This window comes from Manihot esculenta, chromosome 10, assembly GCF_001659605.2.
Source record: "Manihot esculenta cultivar AM560-2 chromosome 10, M.esculenta_v8, whole genome shotgun sequence".
NCBI classification, from domain to species: Eukaryota; Viridiplantae; Streptophyta; class Magnoliopsida; order Malpighiales; family Euphorbiaceae; genus Manihot; species Manihot esculenta.
The window spans coordinates 498,469-512,271 of NC_035170.2; the positions used below are offsets into that span (position 1 = coordinate 498,469).

The 13,803-nt window shown below is 38.9% G+C and overlaps 1 protein-coding gene across 1 annotated transcript; it reads right to left on the reverse strand.

Annotated features, from left to right (window-relative positions):
- Window positions 1-275: 275 nt before the first annotated feature.
- On the reverse strand, window positions 276-3,968 carry LOC110624452 (pentatricopeptide repeat-containing protein At2g40720). Its single transcript, XM_021769599.2, has one exon. The coding sequence runs from the start codon at window positions 2,875-2,877 to the stop codon at window positions 316-318; it is 2,562 nt and encodes an 853-aa protein (XP_021625291.1). The 5' UTR covers window positions 2,878-3,968; the 3' UTR covers window positions 276-315.
- Between the last annotated feature and the right edge of the window lie 9,835 nt (window positions 3,969-13,803).

Genomic DNA, 13,803 nt, shown 5'->3' on the forward strand with positions numbered 1-13,803 from the left:
TATTTATGAAAAAAAGTTTTAACTTATTCAATTTTTTATTTAAATTTGTTCACAATTATAGCTCAATTTAACAGAAATTTAGTTCTAAACTTTTTTAGCTTAATCAAAATATTAATAAATTTAGCCTAAAAATCATAAACTAAACTACTTAATTTTTTTTATCTAGATTAATAAATTAAGAAATTTTAAAATAATATGTTTTATGTTTGGGCTAAATTGAGTTTGGGTTAAATTTTTTTGACTAATTTGTACGAAAAGCTAAAAATAACTCATCCTGCAAAAACAGATTTTTGAACTTTTCTATTCTCCATTTTCTTACAATATCTCAATTTCATAGTTACTTTGTTTCTTAACCATGTTCCTCTTAAGACTACTCAATGTCTCATATATCTCAGTTGTTCTTGGAGATGAACAATCCCCAGAAAAGAAAGTATCAACCCTATCTCTCACTTCAATCCAACTGCATCCAGGAGTCTTCTTCAATCCTTTTTCTTTCATTGATGCCCTTAAGTTTGCTGCTCTATCCCACAATTCAGCTTCTCCATAAATATTCAACAGCTGGACATAGTTGCTGCCGCTGCTTGGCTGAACCTTTAGTAGTTCATTGGCCACCATTTCTCCAAGCTCTAGATTATGATGGATCCGACAGGAAGATAACAGAGACAGCCAGATACTCTTGTCTGGTTCAATGGGCATGTTTTTCACAAAAGAGTAAGCATCGTCTACGCGTCCTGCACGACCAAAAAGATCAACTATATTTACATAATGCTCCATTCTGGGCTCAATCACATACTCATTTCTCATCATTTCAAACAGATCTAGGCCTTTGTCAATTAAACCAGAATGGTTGCAAGCTGATAGCAGAGAAAGGAAAGTAACATCATCAGGTGTGATTTCAGAACTTCTCATCTCATCAAATAATCTCAATGCTTTGAAGCACTCCCCTTGAGATCCATAACCTGAAATCATTGAATTCCATGCCACCAAGTTGTTTTGAGGCATGCTTTGAAAAATATGCTCTGCATATTTCAAGAATCCACACTTGATGTACATATCAAGTAATGTATTTTCTACTTGAATATCAAAAGTGAATGGGTTCCTGAGTTTTATCAAGTACCCATGTACACTCTTTCCTTTTAGCAATGCTGCAACTGATGAAATAGCAACAAGGACACTTGTAAAGGTTACTGAATCTGGATAAAAACCATTTTGCAAAATTTGTGGAAAAAGACCAATAGACAACTCTGATAGGCCATTCCGGCTATAGCAAGATATTATAGAGTTCCAAGCCACAAGGTTCTTAAAGCGCATATCAGAAAAAACATTTCCAGCCCTATCTGGAAAACCAAATTTGGAATACATATCTACGAGGGAACTCGCAACAAAAATGTCCATTTCCAGTCCATTTTTAATAACAAATCCATGCACGACGCAACCTGATTCTACCTTCTCTATTCCTGTACAAGCACTGATAATGCTTGCCATAATATCAGAATCTACTTTCACCCCATCTGCTTTCATTGCTCTGAAGATCTCCGCAGCTTCCTTGTATTGCCTATTTTGGCAAAAACCTGATATCATAGAGCCCCATGCAACCACATCCCTTTCCTTCATTATACTAAAAACTGAATAAGAATCATCATTATTCCCACATCTAGAGTACATAGTTAGCAATGCGCTCTGTACAGTAAGATTATTCTCTATGGGTCTTTTCACTAGCTCTGTATGAATCAACCTACCAAAATCATAGAATGCAACCATGCTGATAGATGATAAAATAGTTGAAATAGTAAAAGAATCTGGAAGATGTTTACTCAGCCTCATTTGTTTGTAGATTTTCAAAGCATCATAAGCACGTCCATTACCAACATAAGCTGATATCATTGCATTCCATAATTCAACTTCTTTATGTGGCACTTGATTAAAGACTTTTTCTGCTTGTTCAACCAGTTGGCACTTGGCATGCATGATCAGAAGAGAAGTACAAACGTAAGGATCATTCTCAAAACCCAACTTGATTGCATCACAATGAACCTGGTTGCCGAAAGTCACAAATTCACCTTCACTACAAACATGTATAATTCTAGTAAATGATGATGACACAGGTTTAACATTCTTATTCTTCATTAATAAATATAACTCCAAGCTCCTTTCCCGCAAACGATTTTGTCCTAAGCCTCCAATCATCACATTCCATGCTACAATATTGCTCTGATCTTCCAACTCTTTGAACAAACACCACGCATCTTCCGGTCTACCACAACTAAAGTATGCATCCATAAGTGCAGTCTCCAAGAAAAGGTCGCTAGTCGAGACGTTTCTAACACTATAACCATGAATTTGCTTCACTTCCTTATATCCTACATATCCATGATCACCAAGTAGAATACACAATGAATAGGGATCAGGCCTAACACCTACTAACTGCATCCGATGAAATTGCCCTACACCTTCTTTAAGATGACCAAAACGAAAATACCCATCAATTATAGAGTTCCATATTGCAACATCCTGAACTACAACTCCGCTGCCAGGCAATTTATCAAACACATGAACTGCATCTGAGAGAGACCCACATTTAACGTACATGTCAATAAGTGAAGTAGCGATAAATTGATCAAAGAATACGCCTGTCGTGATAATTGTGGAGTGTATAATTTTCCCATACTGAAGATTTGAAAGAGAAGCACAGGCCTTGAGGAGAGAAGGGTAGATGAATCTGGTTGTGTTAAGAGGATTTCTAGAGTACAATTGCAAGGCTTCAAAGCATTGTCCTTGCAGAACCAAGGCTTTGATTTCGGCATTGAACAAGAATGGGGACACATGGTAATTCGCTAGATAAGAAATTTCGCGAGAAATGAGTTTACTGGAATACATGACAGCAGCTCGGCATTTTTGGACTAAAGTGGCATCTCATTGCTTGTCATTTTAGTTATTCAGGGACCTTCTTACAGGACAGTCCAGAACTCTAGTACCGCTAACAATTGAACAACAGCTTACATAGTAAAATTACTTTCTTTCATGGGAAAGTTCGAAACTTTAAATTGATCTCATAAATTACAATCTTATAGAGATCAAATTAATAAGAAATAAAGGGTGAAGGATCTGATTTGGTGAAGAGTGGTGAGCAGTCGGGTAGCAGAGAGCAGGGGATTTACGGAAAAAAGGATGAGAACGACAAAAGCGGGGAAGGAAAGAAAGTAGGGGTGGACTTGTTGGGAAAGAATAGGACCAGGGACTCAAACTGTGAATTTATTGCCGCCAGCCGTGACAAATGGTCAGCGAATTGTTAAGTTCCAAACAGAAGAGGTTGATACTCAATCTGAGAAATGGAAGAGCGCTCTATAGGCAGTGTGTATGGAGGGAACCCTCGGTTCAAAGGGATGGAGAGCTTTGCCAGGGTAAGATGGCGGAGGTATGGCTTAATTCCTGTCCATTTCATTAAGAGCAATATCTTTCTTTTCAATTTTGAATCAGAGGCGGGCAAATATAGGGTATTAGAAGGAGGACCATATACTTTCGATAGGAGGCCAATGGTTTTGATTCCATGGAAATTCAAATTGAAAATTGAACTTGAAACTATACAAAAATGGTTCGATTTGGGTCCAGCTACTAGGACTACCATGGGAGTTCTGATCAAACAAAATTCTAAGCAGAATAGGAAGTGTATTAGGAAGGTCTTTGTTTTTAGATCAATGTTCCAGAAATAAGACTAAATTGGGTATGCTAGAGTCCTTGTGGAGATGGAACTATATGGAGAATTTTCTAAATAGGTGATTACGGAGGATGAGGGGGGAAGTCAGTTTATCCAGCAAATTGTCTATGAATGGAGGCCAACGAAGTGTCAGAGATGTAGTAGGTTTGGCCATATACTGAATGAGTGTAAATGGAAGCAAAGGGAATAAATTTGGCAGATCAAGAAGAGCGCTGAGGGGGGAGCAACCATGGCTAAGCAAAGTCAAGATGAGAAGGATAAAAAAGATGAGGGAAAGGATTGTAATGCATGATGTAGGACTATTTAGACTTCGTCAGGAGTTTTAACCAATATCGTTTGGTTAAAACGAAATAAGAGAAAAGAAGGACTATTTAGACTCCGTCAGGAGTTTTAACCAATATCGTTTGGCTAAGACGAAATAGGAGAAAAGATAAGCTGAAAGACTAAAAGTCTTATTGAAATTCCTCAAAGATTGAAAAGTGAAAAATGAGTTCCTAATAGCCAAGAGAGGCTATTTATAATAGAAATAAAATAATCCTAATCCTAATAGGAGTCTAAAATCCTAATAGCCAAGGGAGGCTAAATAGAAATAAAACTCTAATATGCAAAATAATCCTAATCCTAATAGGAGTTTAAAATCCTAATAGCCAAGGGAGAATTATAAAAATACCCAAAATATCCAAAATAATAATTAAAATATAAAAGTTAGCCCCGGTCCAAGTCTGCCATCAAATCCAAGGCTAGTTGTTCCGTGTCATTCCCTTCCACTTGTAAAGAACTCGTCCTCGAGTTGTCATCAGCAGGGTAGTACTGAAATAGATCTGCCACATTAAACGTCTTGGAAATTTTCATTTCATGTGGGAGGTCAAGAATATAGGCATTGTCATTGATCTTCTGAATGATCCGGAATGGACTAATCTTCTTGGCGTCAAGCTTTTTTTGTCCTCCACCACGCTCCTTGCGTAAATACACCATAACTGGGTCACCGACATTGAAGGACTTGAAACGCCTATATTTATCAGCTGTAACTTTATATTTATCATTGGCTTCCGTAAGGCATTGTTGTACTTGCTTGAAAACATCCACATGCTGCTTTGCCAGGTTGCTTGCTACAAGACTGTTGTGATAACTTGTGGGAAGTGCGATAAGATTAACTGTATGCGCTGGGACTTTCCTGTACACAACAGCAAATGGTGGCATCTTTGTGGAGCTATGAATCACACTGTTGTACGCAAATTCTGCTTGGGCAAGAGCAAGATCCCAAGCAGTTTTCTTGTTACTGCAGATGCAACGTAGAAGACTGCCAAGCGTGCGGTTTACCACTTCAGTTTGTCCATCAGTTTGGGGGTGAGCAGCACTGCTGTATCGAAGTTCAGTCCCGAAGCGTTTCCATAAAGTCACCCAGAAGTGAGCTAGAAACTTCACATCTCTGTCAGAAGTAATGGTTTTGGGGACACCATGTAAGCGAACAATCTCCTGGAAAAACAGTTTTGCTACATGGGAAGCATCATTAGTTTTCTTGCAGGGAATGAAATGCGCCATTTTAGAGAACCTGTCAACAACAACAAAAATGGAATCAGATCCACGTTGAGTACGTGGAAGACCAAGAACAAAATCCATAGACAAGTCCTCCCAAGGATGGGCTGGAATAGGCAGTGGAGTGTATAAGCCTGTATTCTGCGAATGTCCCTTCTGAGTTTGACACACTGGGCACTTCTGAACCATTCGACTTGTATCCTTTTTTAATTGAGGCCAGTAAAAACGCTCCTCCAACCCAGCAATAGTCTTGTCACGCCCCAAATGACCACTCAAACCTCCTCCATGGATCTCGCGAATCAACTTCTCCCGCAAGGAAGATCGAGGGATGCATAACCTGTTCTCCTTAAAAAGAAAGTCATCATGTATCAAAAACCCATCAGTAGGCTGGTGAGTCTGGACTCTGGCCCATATATCAGCAAAATCATCATCTGTAGCATACAAATCCTTCAGGAATTCAAAACCTACAACCTCCTGATTAACTGTAATCAACAGAGCAGCCCTCCTACTCAAAGCATCTGCCACCTTATTACTATGGCCAGCCTTATGTTTGATGACATAATGAAATGCTCCAAAGTAAGCTGCCCATCGGGCATGCATCTTATTCACATGTTTTTGAGTTTTAAAATGGATCAGAGACTGATGATCTGTGTGAATAATAAATTCTCGTCCCATCAAATACTGCTCCCAAGTTTTAAAAGCCCGGAATACTGCATATAGTTCCTGCTCATAAGTAGACCACTTCTTTCTAGTTTCATTCAGTTTCTCACTAAAGAAGGCAATAGGCCTTTTAGACTGTGACAATACTCCTCCAATCCCAACTCCACAAGCATCACATTCAATCTCAAACAGTTTATCAAAATCAGGTAGAGCAAGAATAGGGGCAGAAGTAAGCTTATCTTTAATCTCTTCAAAGCTCTTGTTGGCAGCTTCAGTCCATGCAAATTTCTGCACTCTCTCTTTCTTCAAGCAATCTGTGATAGGGGCAACGATGCTGCTGAAATTTCTGATAAATCGTCGGTAGAAAGTGGCAAGGCCATGAAAGCTGCGAACTTCAGAAATAGTTTTGGGGATGGGCCAATTCCGTATTGCTTCTACCTTCGTCTCATCAACATGTATCCCTTCTGCACTAACAACGAATCCCAGGAACAGAACGCGCTCCGTCATATAGATGCACTTTTTAAGATTAATAATCAACTCACTTTCTTGTAGGGCCGTCATGACTTGACGGAGATGCTGAAGATGTTCTTCCTCACTGCGACTAAATATCAAAATGTCATCAAAATAAACAACCACAAATTTGCGTAAGAAAGGACGCAAAACTTGGTTCATGAGTCGCATAAAAGTGCTAGGTGCATTTGTTAAACCAAAGGGCATAACCAGCCACTCATACAAGCCTTCCTTAGTCTTGAAGGCAGTCTTCCATTCATCTCCCTCCTTGATCCGAACTTGGTGATAGCCACTTTTGAGGTCGATTTTAGAAAAGACTTTAGCCCCGGATAGCTGATCTAGCATGTCATCCAATCGTGAGATAGGAAATCGATATTGAACTCTAATTTTGTTGATGGCCCTGCTATCCACGCACATTCTCCAAGTCCCATCTTTCTTTGGAACTAATAGGGCAGGTACTCCGCAGGGGCTAATGCTCTCCCGAATATGCCCCTTCTTCAGTAATTCTTCCACCTGTTCTTGGAGGATTTCACTCTCCTTTGGACTCATCTTGTAATGAGGCAGATTCGGTAATTTTGATCTAGGAATGAGATCAATCTGATGTTGGATATCTCGCAGGGGTGGAAGCTTTGATGATTCCTCCACTATCTTAGGAAACTCCTTCAACAACTCTTTGACGGGTGGTGGTAAAGAATGTACATCCTCCATTGTACTTTTTTCTTTCGCCAATAAAGTCTGTGTGCCCCCAGATTTCTCAACTGCGCCTAATAGCTTCTGCACTCCCGTAGAAATAGCAACAACATTCTTCTCTTTCACTTTAGAATGTTTCGCAGAACCGGAAGGTAAGATAGTAATCTTCTTTTGATTCCACATGAACATGTATGAGTTCTCCTTCCCTTTATACAAAGCATCAACATCGAACTGCCAAGGGCGGCCTAGCAAAATTCCACAACAATCCATATCCACAACATCACAATTAACAGGTTCAGTATAAGATTTACCGATCGAGATAGGCACGCTGCAGATTCTGTTGACCTCAATTGTCGGTCCTTCCTTGATTCATCCAACTTTGTAGGGTGAGGGGTGAGGCTGTGTAGGCAACTGTAATTTTTCTACCAATTGCTTAGCTATCAGATTCTCACAACTGCAGCTATCTATAATTAGTCTGCAAATTGCCTTTCCTACTCGACACTTTGCCTGAAAAATCTTCTTCCTTTGCGTCTCATCCTCCTGTTTTGTTGAACATAAGATTTTTTTCACCACATAGGTGACCTTAGGATTGGCGGCCATAGGAATGGTGGCCACAGGATTGACGGCCACAGGATTGGCGACTGGTTGGGGGTGTGCGGCAACGGCGGGTTGGTGGATTCCCTGCTGTAGGATCAGTTGTCTGATCATCTCCTTCAATTCTGCTAAGGATGCCTCAATCGCAGCAAGTCGCGCCTCTTGGTTATCTGCCATGGTCGAACTTCGCTCTGATACCAATCTGATGTAAGACTATTTAGACTCCGTCAGGAGTTTTAACCAATATCGTTTGGTTAAGACGAAATAAGAGAAAAGAAGGACTATTTAGACTCCGTCAGAAGTTTTAACCAATATCGTTTGGCTAAGACGAAATAGGAGAAAAGATAAGCTGAAAGACTAAAAGTCTTATTGAAATTCCTCAAAGATTGAAAAGTAAAAAATGAGTTCCTAATAGCCAAGAGAGGCTATTTATAATAGAAATAAAATAATCATAATCCTAATAGGAGTCTAAAATCCTAATAGCCAAGGGAGGCTAAATAGAAATAAAACTCTAATATGCAAAATAATCCTAACCCTAATAGGAGTTTAAAATCCTAATAGCCAAGGGAGGCTATTTACAATAAAAATAAAACTCTAATATGCAGAATTATAAAAATACCCAAAATAATAATTAAAATATAAAAGTTAGCCCCGGTCCAAGTCTGCCATCAAATCCAAGGCTAGTTGTTCCGTGTCAATGCATCAAATGGGAATGTGTTTAGAGAGCATAACATGGGGAAAGGGACAAGTAAGGAGAATGAAGGACTAGAAGAGAAGGATGCCTGAACTGTTGTTGGAAAATTAAAGGGGAAAGGGAAATTATGAAGTGGGAGTAGATGAAAACGGATCTCAAAAGAAATTAATGTGAATATTAGAGTCATAGGAGATGGAAAGAGGAATAAAAGGATTGTTGAACCCCCTGATAGGAGAAAATGATTGGTTCATGGAATGTTAGGGGTCTAAATGACCCTAAAAAGCAGTCAGAAGTGAATACTCTGATTGCTAGGAATAAATTGGCTGCTATTGGTTTAATAGAGACAAGGGTGAAGCAGGAGAGATCTCAAAAAGTGCAGAATAACCTAAAGTTGTATGAATGGCAGTTTATTGATAATTACCAGTTCGCTAGTAGTGGGAGGATTTGGGTTGCATATGATGCTCAACTAACACATTTGCAGATTGTATCAAAATCTGATCAAACTATCCATTGCAAGATGCAGGTTGATAGGAATGATTTCTATTGGACAATAGTATATGGTAGCAACTTGTGTGCAGAAAAGAGGAGATTATGGGAATCTATTCAAGCGTTTGCAAATGATATGAGTACACCTTGGATTATTCAAGGTGACTTTAATATAATTTTGAACATGCAAGAAGGAATGGGAGGAAATGAAACAGATAATCAAGCTAGCCAGGATTTTACTGAATGTGTATCTGCAGCTAGCTTGAAGAGTTGAGGTCCAAGGGGTGTTTCTACACATGGGCAAACAATCAAGAGCTGGGGAGCAAAATATGGAAGAAATTGGACAGATGCTTGGTGAACTTGGCCTGGTTAGAGAAGTATGCCTTATCAGAGTATGACGCCCTTCCTCCTGGTTTATCAGATCATTCTCCATTGATTGTGGCTATTAGGAAGGAATTAGAGAGGAGGAACGTGCCTTTTAGATTCTTCAAGATGTAGGTTTCATACCCTGACTTTAAGGTGATACTATAAAAATCCTAGCAAATGAAAGTAAATGGAACTGCCATGCTTAAATTGTGGAAAAAGCTAATGAGTATAAAGAAAGAGCTGAAGAAGTTAAACAAGAGAGATTTTGCTGATATTTCTCACTAGGTAAACAAATACAGACAGATGTTGGAGGAAGTCCAGAGTGGTTTACAGAGCGATCCTTTCAACCAAATCCTACTGGATGAGAAGAGGGCTTTTGTGAATCAATACAGGAGACTTCTGAGATAAGAAGAGGAGTTCTACAAGCAAAAATCAAGGGTGAACTGGATACATCTTGGGGACTCGAATACCAAATACTTTCACAATTCTGTTAGAATCAGGAATGTAAGTAATAAAATTGTGAGCCTGAAACTGCAAGATGGTGAAACTTCTGATCAGGGAAAGACAAAAGAAGCGATGTAGATTTTTACAAAGACTTAATTAGGGCTTTCGATTCATTATAAACTCAAAATATATGAGAGTGGGTCTCATTTGATTTCTTTGAAAAAAAACTCATTTGGCTGTGTTTTCAATTCATAATGAATCCAGTAGTATCTCGGGATTATAAAGGTATAAAGAGTTGAGTTAAAATTAAAATAATCGATCAAATCGAATTAAATTTTAATTTTAATTTAATTTATTAATAAATTTAATTCAGTTTAATTTTTATTTTTCATAAAATTAATTTAATTAATTTTCAATTCCATTTTAAAAAATAAAAATTCAATTTAACCAAATAGAACTAATAATTATTATATATTAGCTATACTTACAAATAATAGGCTTTTAGCATAGACTCTCTTGCTTGACTCTTAAAAGTTTAAAGTTTTGATCCTTGGTTCCTTCTCTTTTATTTTTATTTTTTAACTTAAAACTAATAAGATCATGACTATTCATTTTTGTTACTGCAATTCTTCTCTTCTATCGCTCTCTCTTTTTTGCGGCCGTCGCTGCTGGTTAGGCAGTATGCTTCTCCAAAGCTAATTGGAAGTGGAGCCATTATAAGTGAGGAAGATAGTGCGGAGTTGTGTGCCGATGTTACAGATGAAGAAGTTAAAGCTACATTGTGGAATATAGGCTGTGATAAAGCGTCGGGTGTTGATGGGTTTAATATATAGTTTCTTCTTCAAGAATGTCTAGAGCACAGTAGGTGAAGATGTTATGGAAGCAGTAAAAGAGTTCTTTACAACTGGTAAGCTACTGAAGCAATTCAATACTACCACTTTAACTATCGTCCCAAAGGTACAAAACCCGGTAGGCTTGAATGATTTTAGACCTATAGTATGTTGCACTGTGATCTATAAAGTCATGACCAAGATCATTACAAGCTGGACGGGCAAAGTCCTTGGCAAAATAATCAACATGGCTCAGTTAGCTTTTGTACCAGGAAGGAGAATTGTTGAGAACATCCTACTGGCCCATGAGATAGTGAATTATCACAAAGGACATGGTGTTGTATGGTGTGCCATGAAGGTGGATTTGAGGAAATCCTATGATTCTATCCAATGGGACTTTGTAGAAGAAATATTTTGTTGGGTTTAAACTTCCCAAACAGGTTCGTGGGATGGGTCATGAAGTGTGTTAGAACCCCTTGGTTTTCTGTTATGGTGAATGGAAGTTCTGAAAGTTTCTTTCCTAGAAAGAAAAGGCTCAAATAGGGAGACCTTATGTCCCCCAATGCTCTTTGTGATATCAATGGAATATTTCTCTAGAGTACTTATAGTCAAGTTACCAGCAACTTTCAAATATCATAAAGGGTGCAAGGAGGTGAAGGTAAACCATTTGTGCTTTGCATATGGCCTTTTTATGTTCAGCCATGGGGACTTTGAATCTGTAAAGAGTCTAGGAGATGCTCTAAAGCATTTTACGGCTGTATCTGGCTTGCAAGTAAATAAAAAAAGTGTTTTGTTTATCTCACTAGAGTGCAGGACCAGGTAAAGGCACAAATCCGACATAACCTAAATTTCGAAGAAGGTATGCTGCCTATTACTTACCTAGGGATTCCATTGGTATCTACTGCCATTAAAAAGAATCATTGTACCCCTTTTATTGATATAATAACTGCCAAGGTGAATAATTGGGCAACTAAACATCTATCATATGCTGGCAGAGTGCAACTCATTAATTCTGTTATGAGAAGATTGCATGTATATTGGTGTAGTGTTTTCATTATTCCTAAAGCTGTTGTTAAAGAAATTGACAGGAGATACAGGAGATTCTTGTGGACAGGGACTGTAGAAAGAGATAAAAAAAAAAAAAGGAGCAGTAGCATGGGACACTATATGTACACCCAAAAAGGAAGGGGTGTTTAGGGGTCAAAGAGATTGTATCTTGGAATGCCGCAGCAATAAGGAAGCAAATTTGGGAATTATTTACTGCAAAGCCATCCTTATGGGCCAAATGGGTAATGCAGAATAAACTAAAGCATTTAAGCTACTGGGGGATAACTAAACCACTTGAAGCAAACTGGGCTTGGAGGCACTTAATATGTACGAGAGGAATGTTTAAAGAGTACTACTGATACAAATTGGGAAGAGGGGACTTCTCCTTTTGGCATGATCCATGGCTAGATGGTAAACGTATAATTGATAGATATCCTTCCATTAATATTGAGGATACAGATATTCCTAGAAAGGCCAAGGTTAGCGATCTATGGAGAGCAGGGCAATGGAGATTATCTGACCCTATTGATAGTATTATTGACCAGGCATGGTATGAGGTGAGAAAATATAGGGTGAGGGTGGGAATCTACTGGTCCATAAAGTCTTGTGGATAGGGACTGTAGAAAGAGATAAAAAAAAAGGAGCAGTAGCATGAGACACTATATGTATACCATAAAAGGAAGGGGGTTTGGGGGTTAAAGAGATTGTATCTTGGAATGCCGCAGCAATAGGGAAGCAAATTTGGGAATTACTTGCTGCAAAGTCATCCTTATGGGCCAAATGGGTACTGCAGAATAAACTAAAACATTTAAGCTTTTGGGGAATAACTAAACCACTTGAAGCAAATTGGGTTTGGAGGCACTTAATATGTATGAGAGGAATGTTTAAAGAATACTATTGGTACAAAATGGGAAGAGGGGACTTCTCCTTTTGGCATGATCCATTGGTTTCTAATGAACACCTTTCTTTTATGTGTTTATTAGTGGTTTTTGATTGAAGAAGTTGCTCATTCTATTTCAATAGCATCAAGTTTTCGTTGTTCCACATTATTCCGGCATTGCATATGCAATTACCGTTGCCAGCACTGAGCTCCAGTTCTTCAGTTAGTTTAGTATGGGTTTAGCAATTTTTGTTGGAGTTGTTGATCCATCACCATCACAATTCACAAAGGGGACTAGAGTTACAAGAATGGAGAGTGGCGTTGCGTTGGGTCAAGTTTAGTTGCCGGATCTTAGGATTTTATAATCTCATGGGCTTTCCTTTCATATGGACCTATTTGTATCTCTTGGGCCTGTGTGGCTCATTTAATGAATATGATTTTTATTTAAAATCATAAAGAAAACAATAAATAAAATGGTTGAGATGGAATTGAATAACGTGAAAGGTGTTTGCTGAAAAATAGTGAAAGAAAAGAAGTGGGGAAATCTGAATCTGAATCTGGTGATGTTTGTAGAAATTTGTGAAAAGTGGTGCTGACTGTGGTTTGAATTTGACCCAAGCCCTAGCATTGGCAAAGACAAATCATACAAAACAAAATACGCCCCAAGGTCCTGTCGTTTTACTGTCTGCCTTTATTTCTCCTTGAGACCAGTGAACCCTCAATTCTCCCCCCCCCCCATAATTTCCATTCTCTTACATACCTATTAGTGTGCTCGAATTTCATCTTTAATTTTAGATACTAATTATGTTTATGAAGTGAAAATTTGAACATACAACGGCAACATCATGATACAAGAAATTAATTTTATGTAAACTGATGATCTGAGATCCAATAGAATAGGGTTTTACAAGGGTTTTGTATTACTGAATAAGGCCTAAGCTTTCTGAGGAGGGGACTCCTCTTTTATACATTATCTTGCTTGCTGGTGACGTGTAAAGGTCTCTCCAGGATTGGGCCACGCGTCTCTGCCATGCGGATTCGGAGGTACTAGGGTATCAGCCGCCTGCTCCATGCATAACGGCCTCTGATTCTCCTCGTGCGTACGTTCGAGCGGATCTGCCAAGCTGTCTAGTGAATATTATTCTGGATCCTGGACTGGGCTGAGAATTGGGCCGGATGCTAAGCCTGAGCGGAGAGGGCCTGCTTCGGGCGGGCCGGGCCGGCTTGAGTGAGGAAGATGGGTCGAGCCCGGCTTTGAAGGTTGGATGAGCCAGGCTTGTTATATACATCAGGTGTGTGTGGGCCTCTACGTCATGGGCCTTGGGCTGTGGTCAAGCCCCTGGTCCGGGGT

Bases quoted from the DNA above. Each gene is read 5' to 3' on its own strand.
- LOC110624452 (XM_021769599.2), bottom strand. From the start codon at position 2,877: ATGTATTCCAGTAAACTCATTTCTCGCGAAATTTCTTATCTAGCGAAT.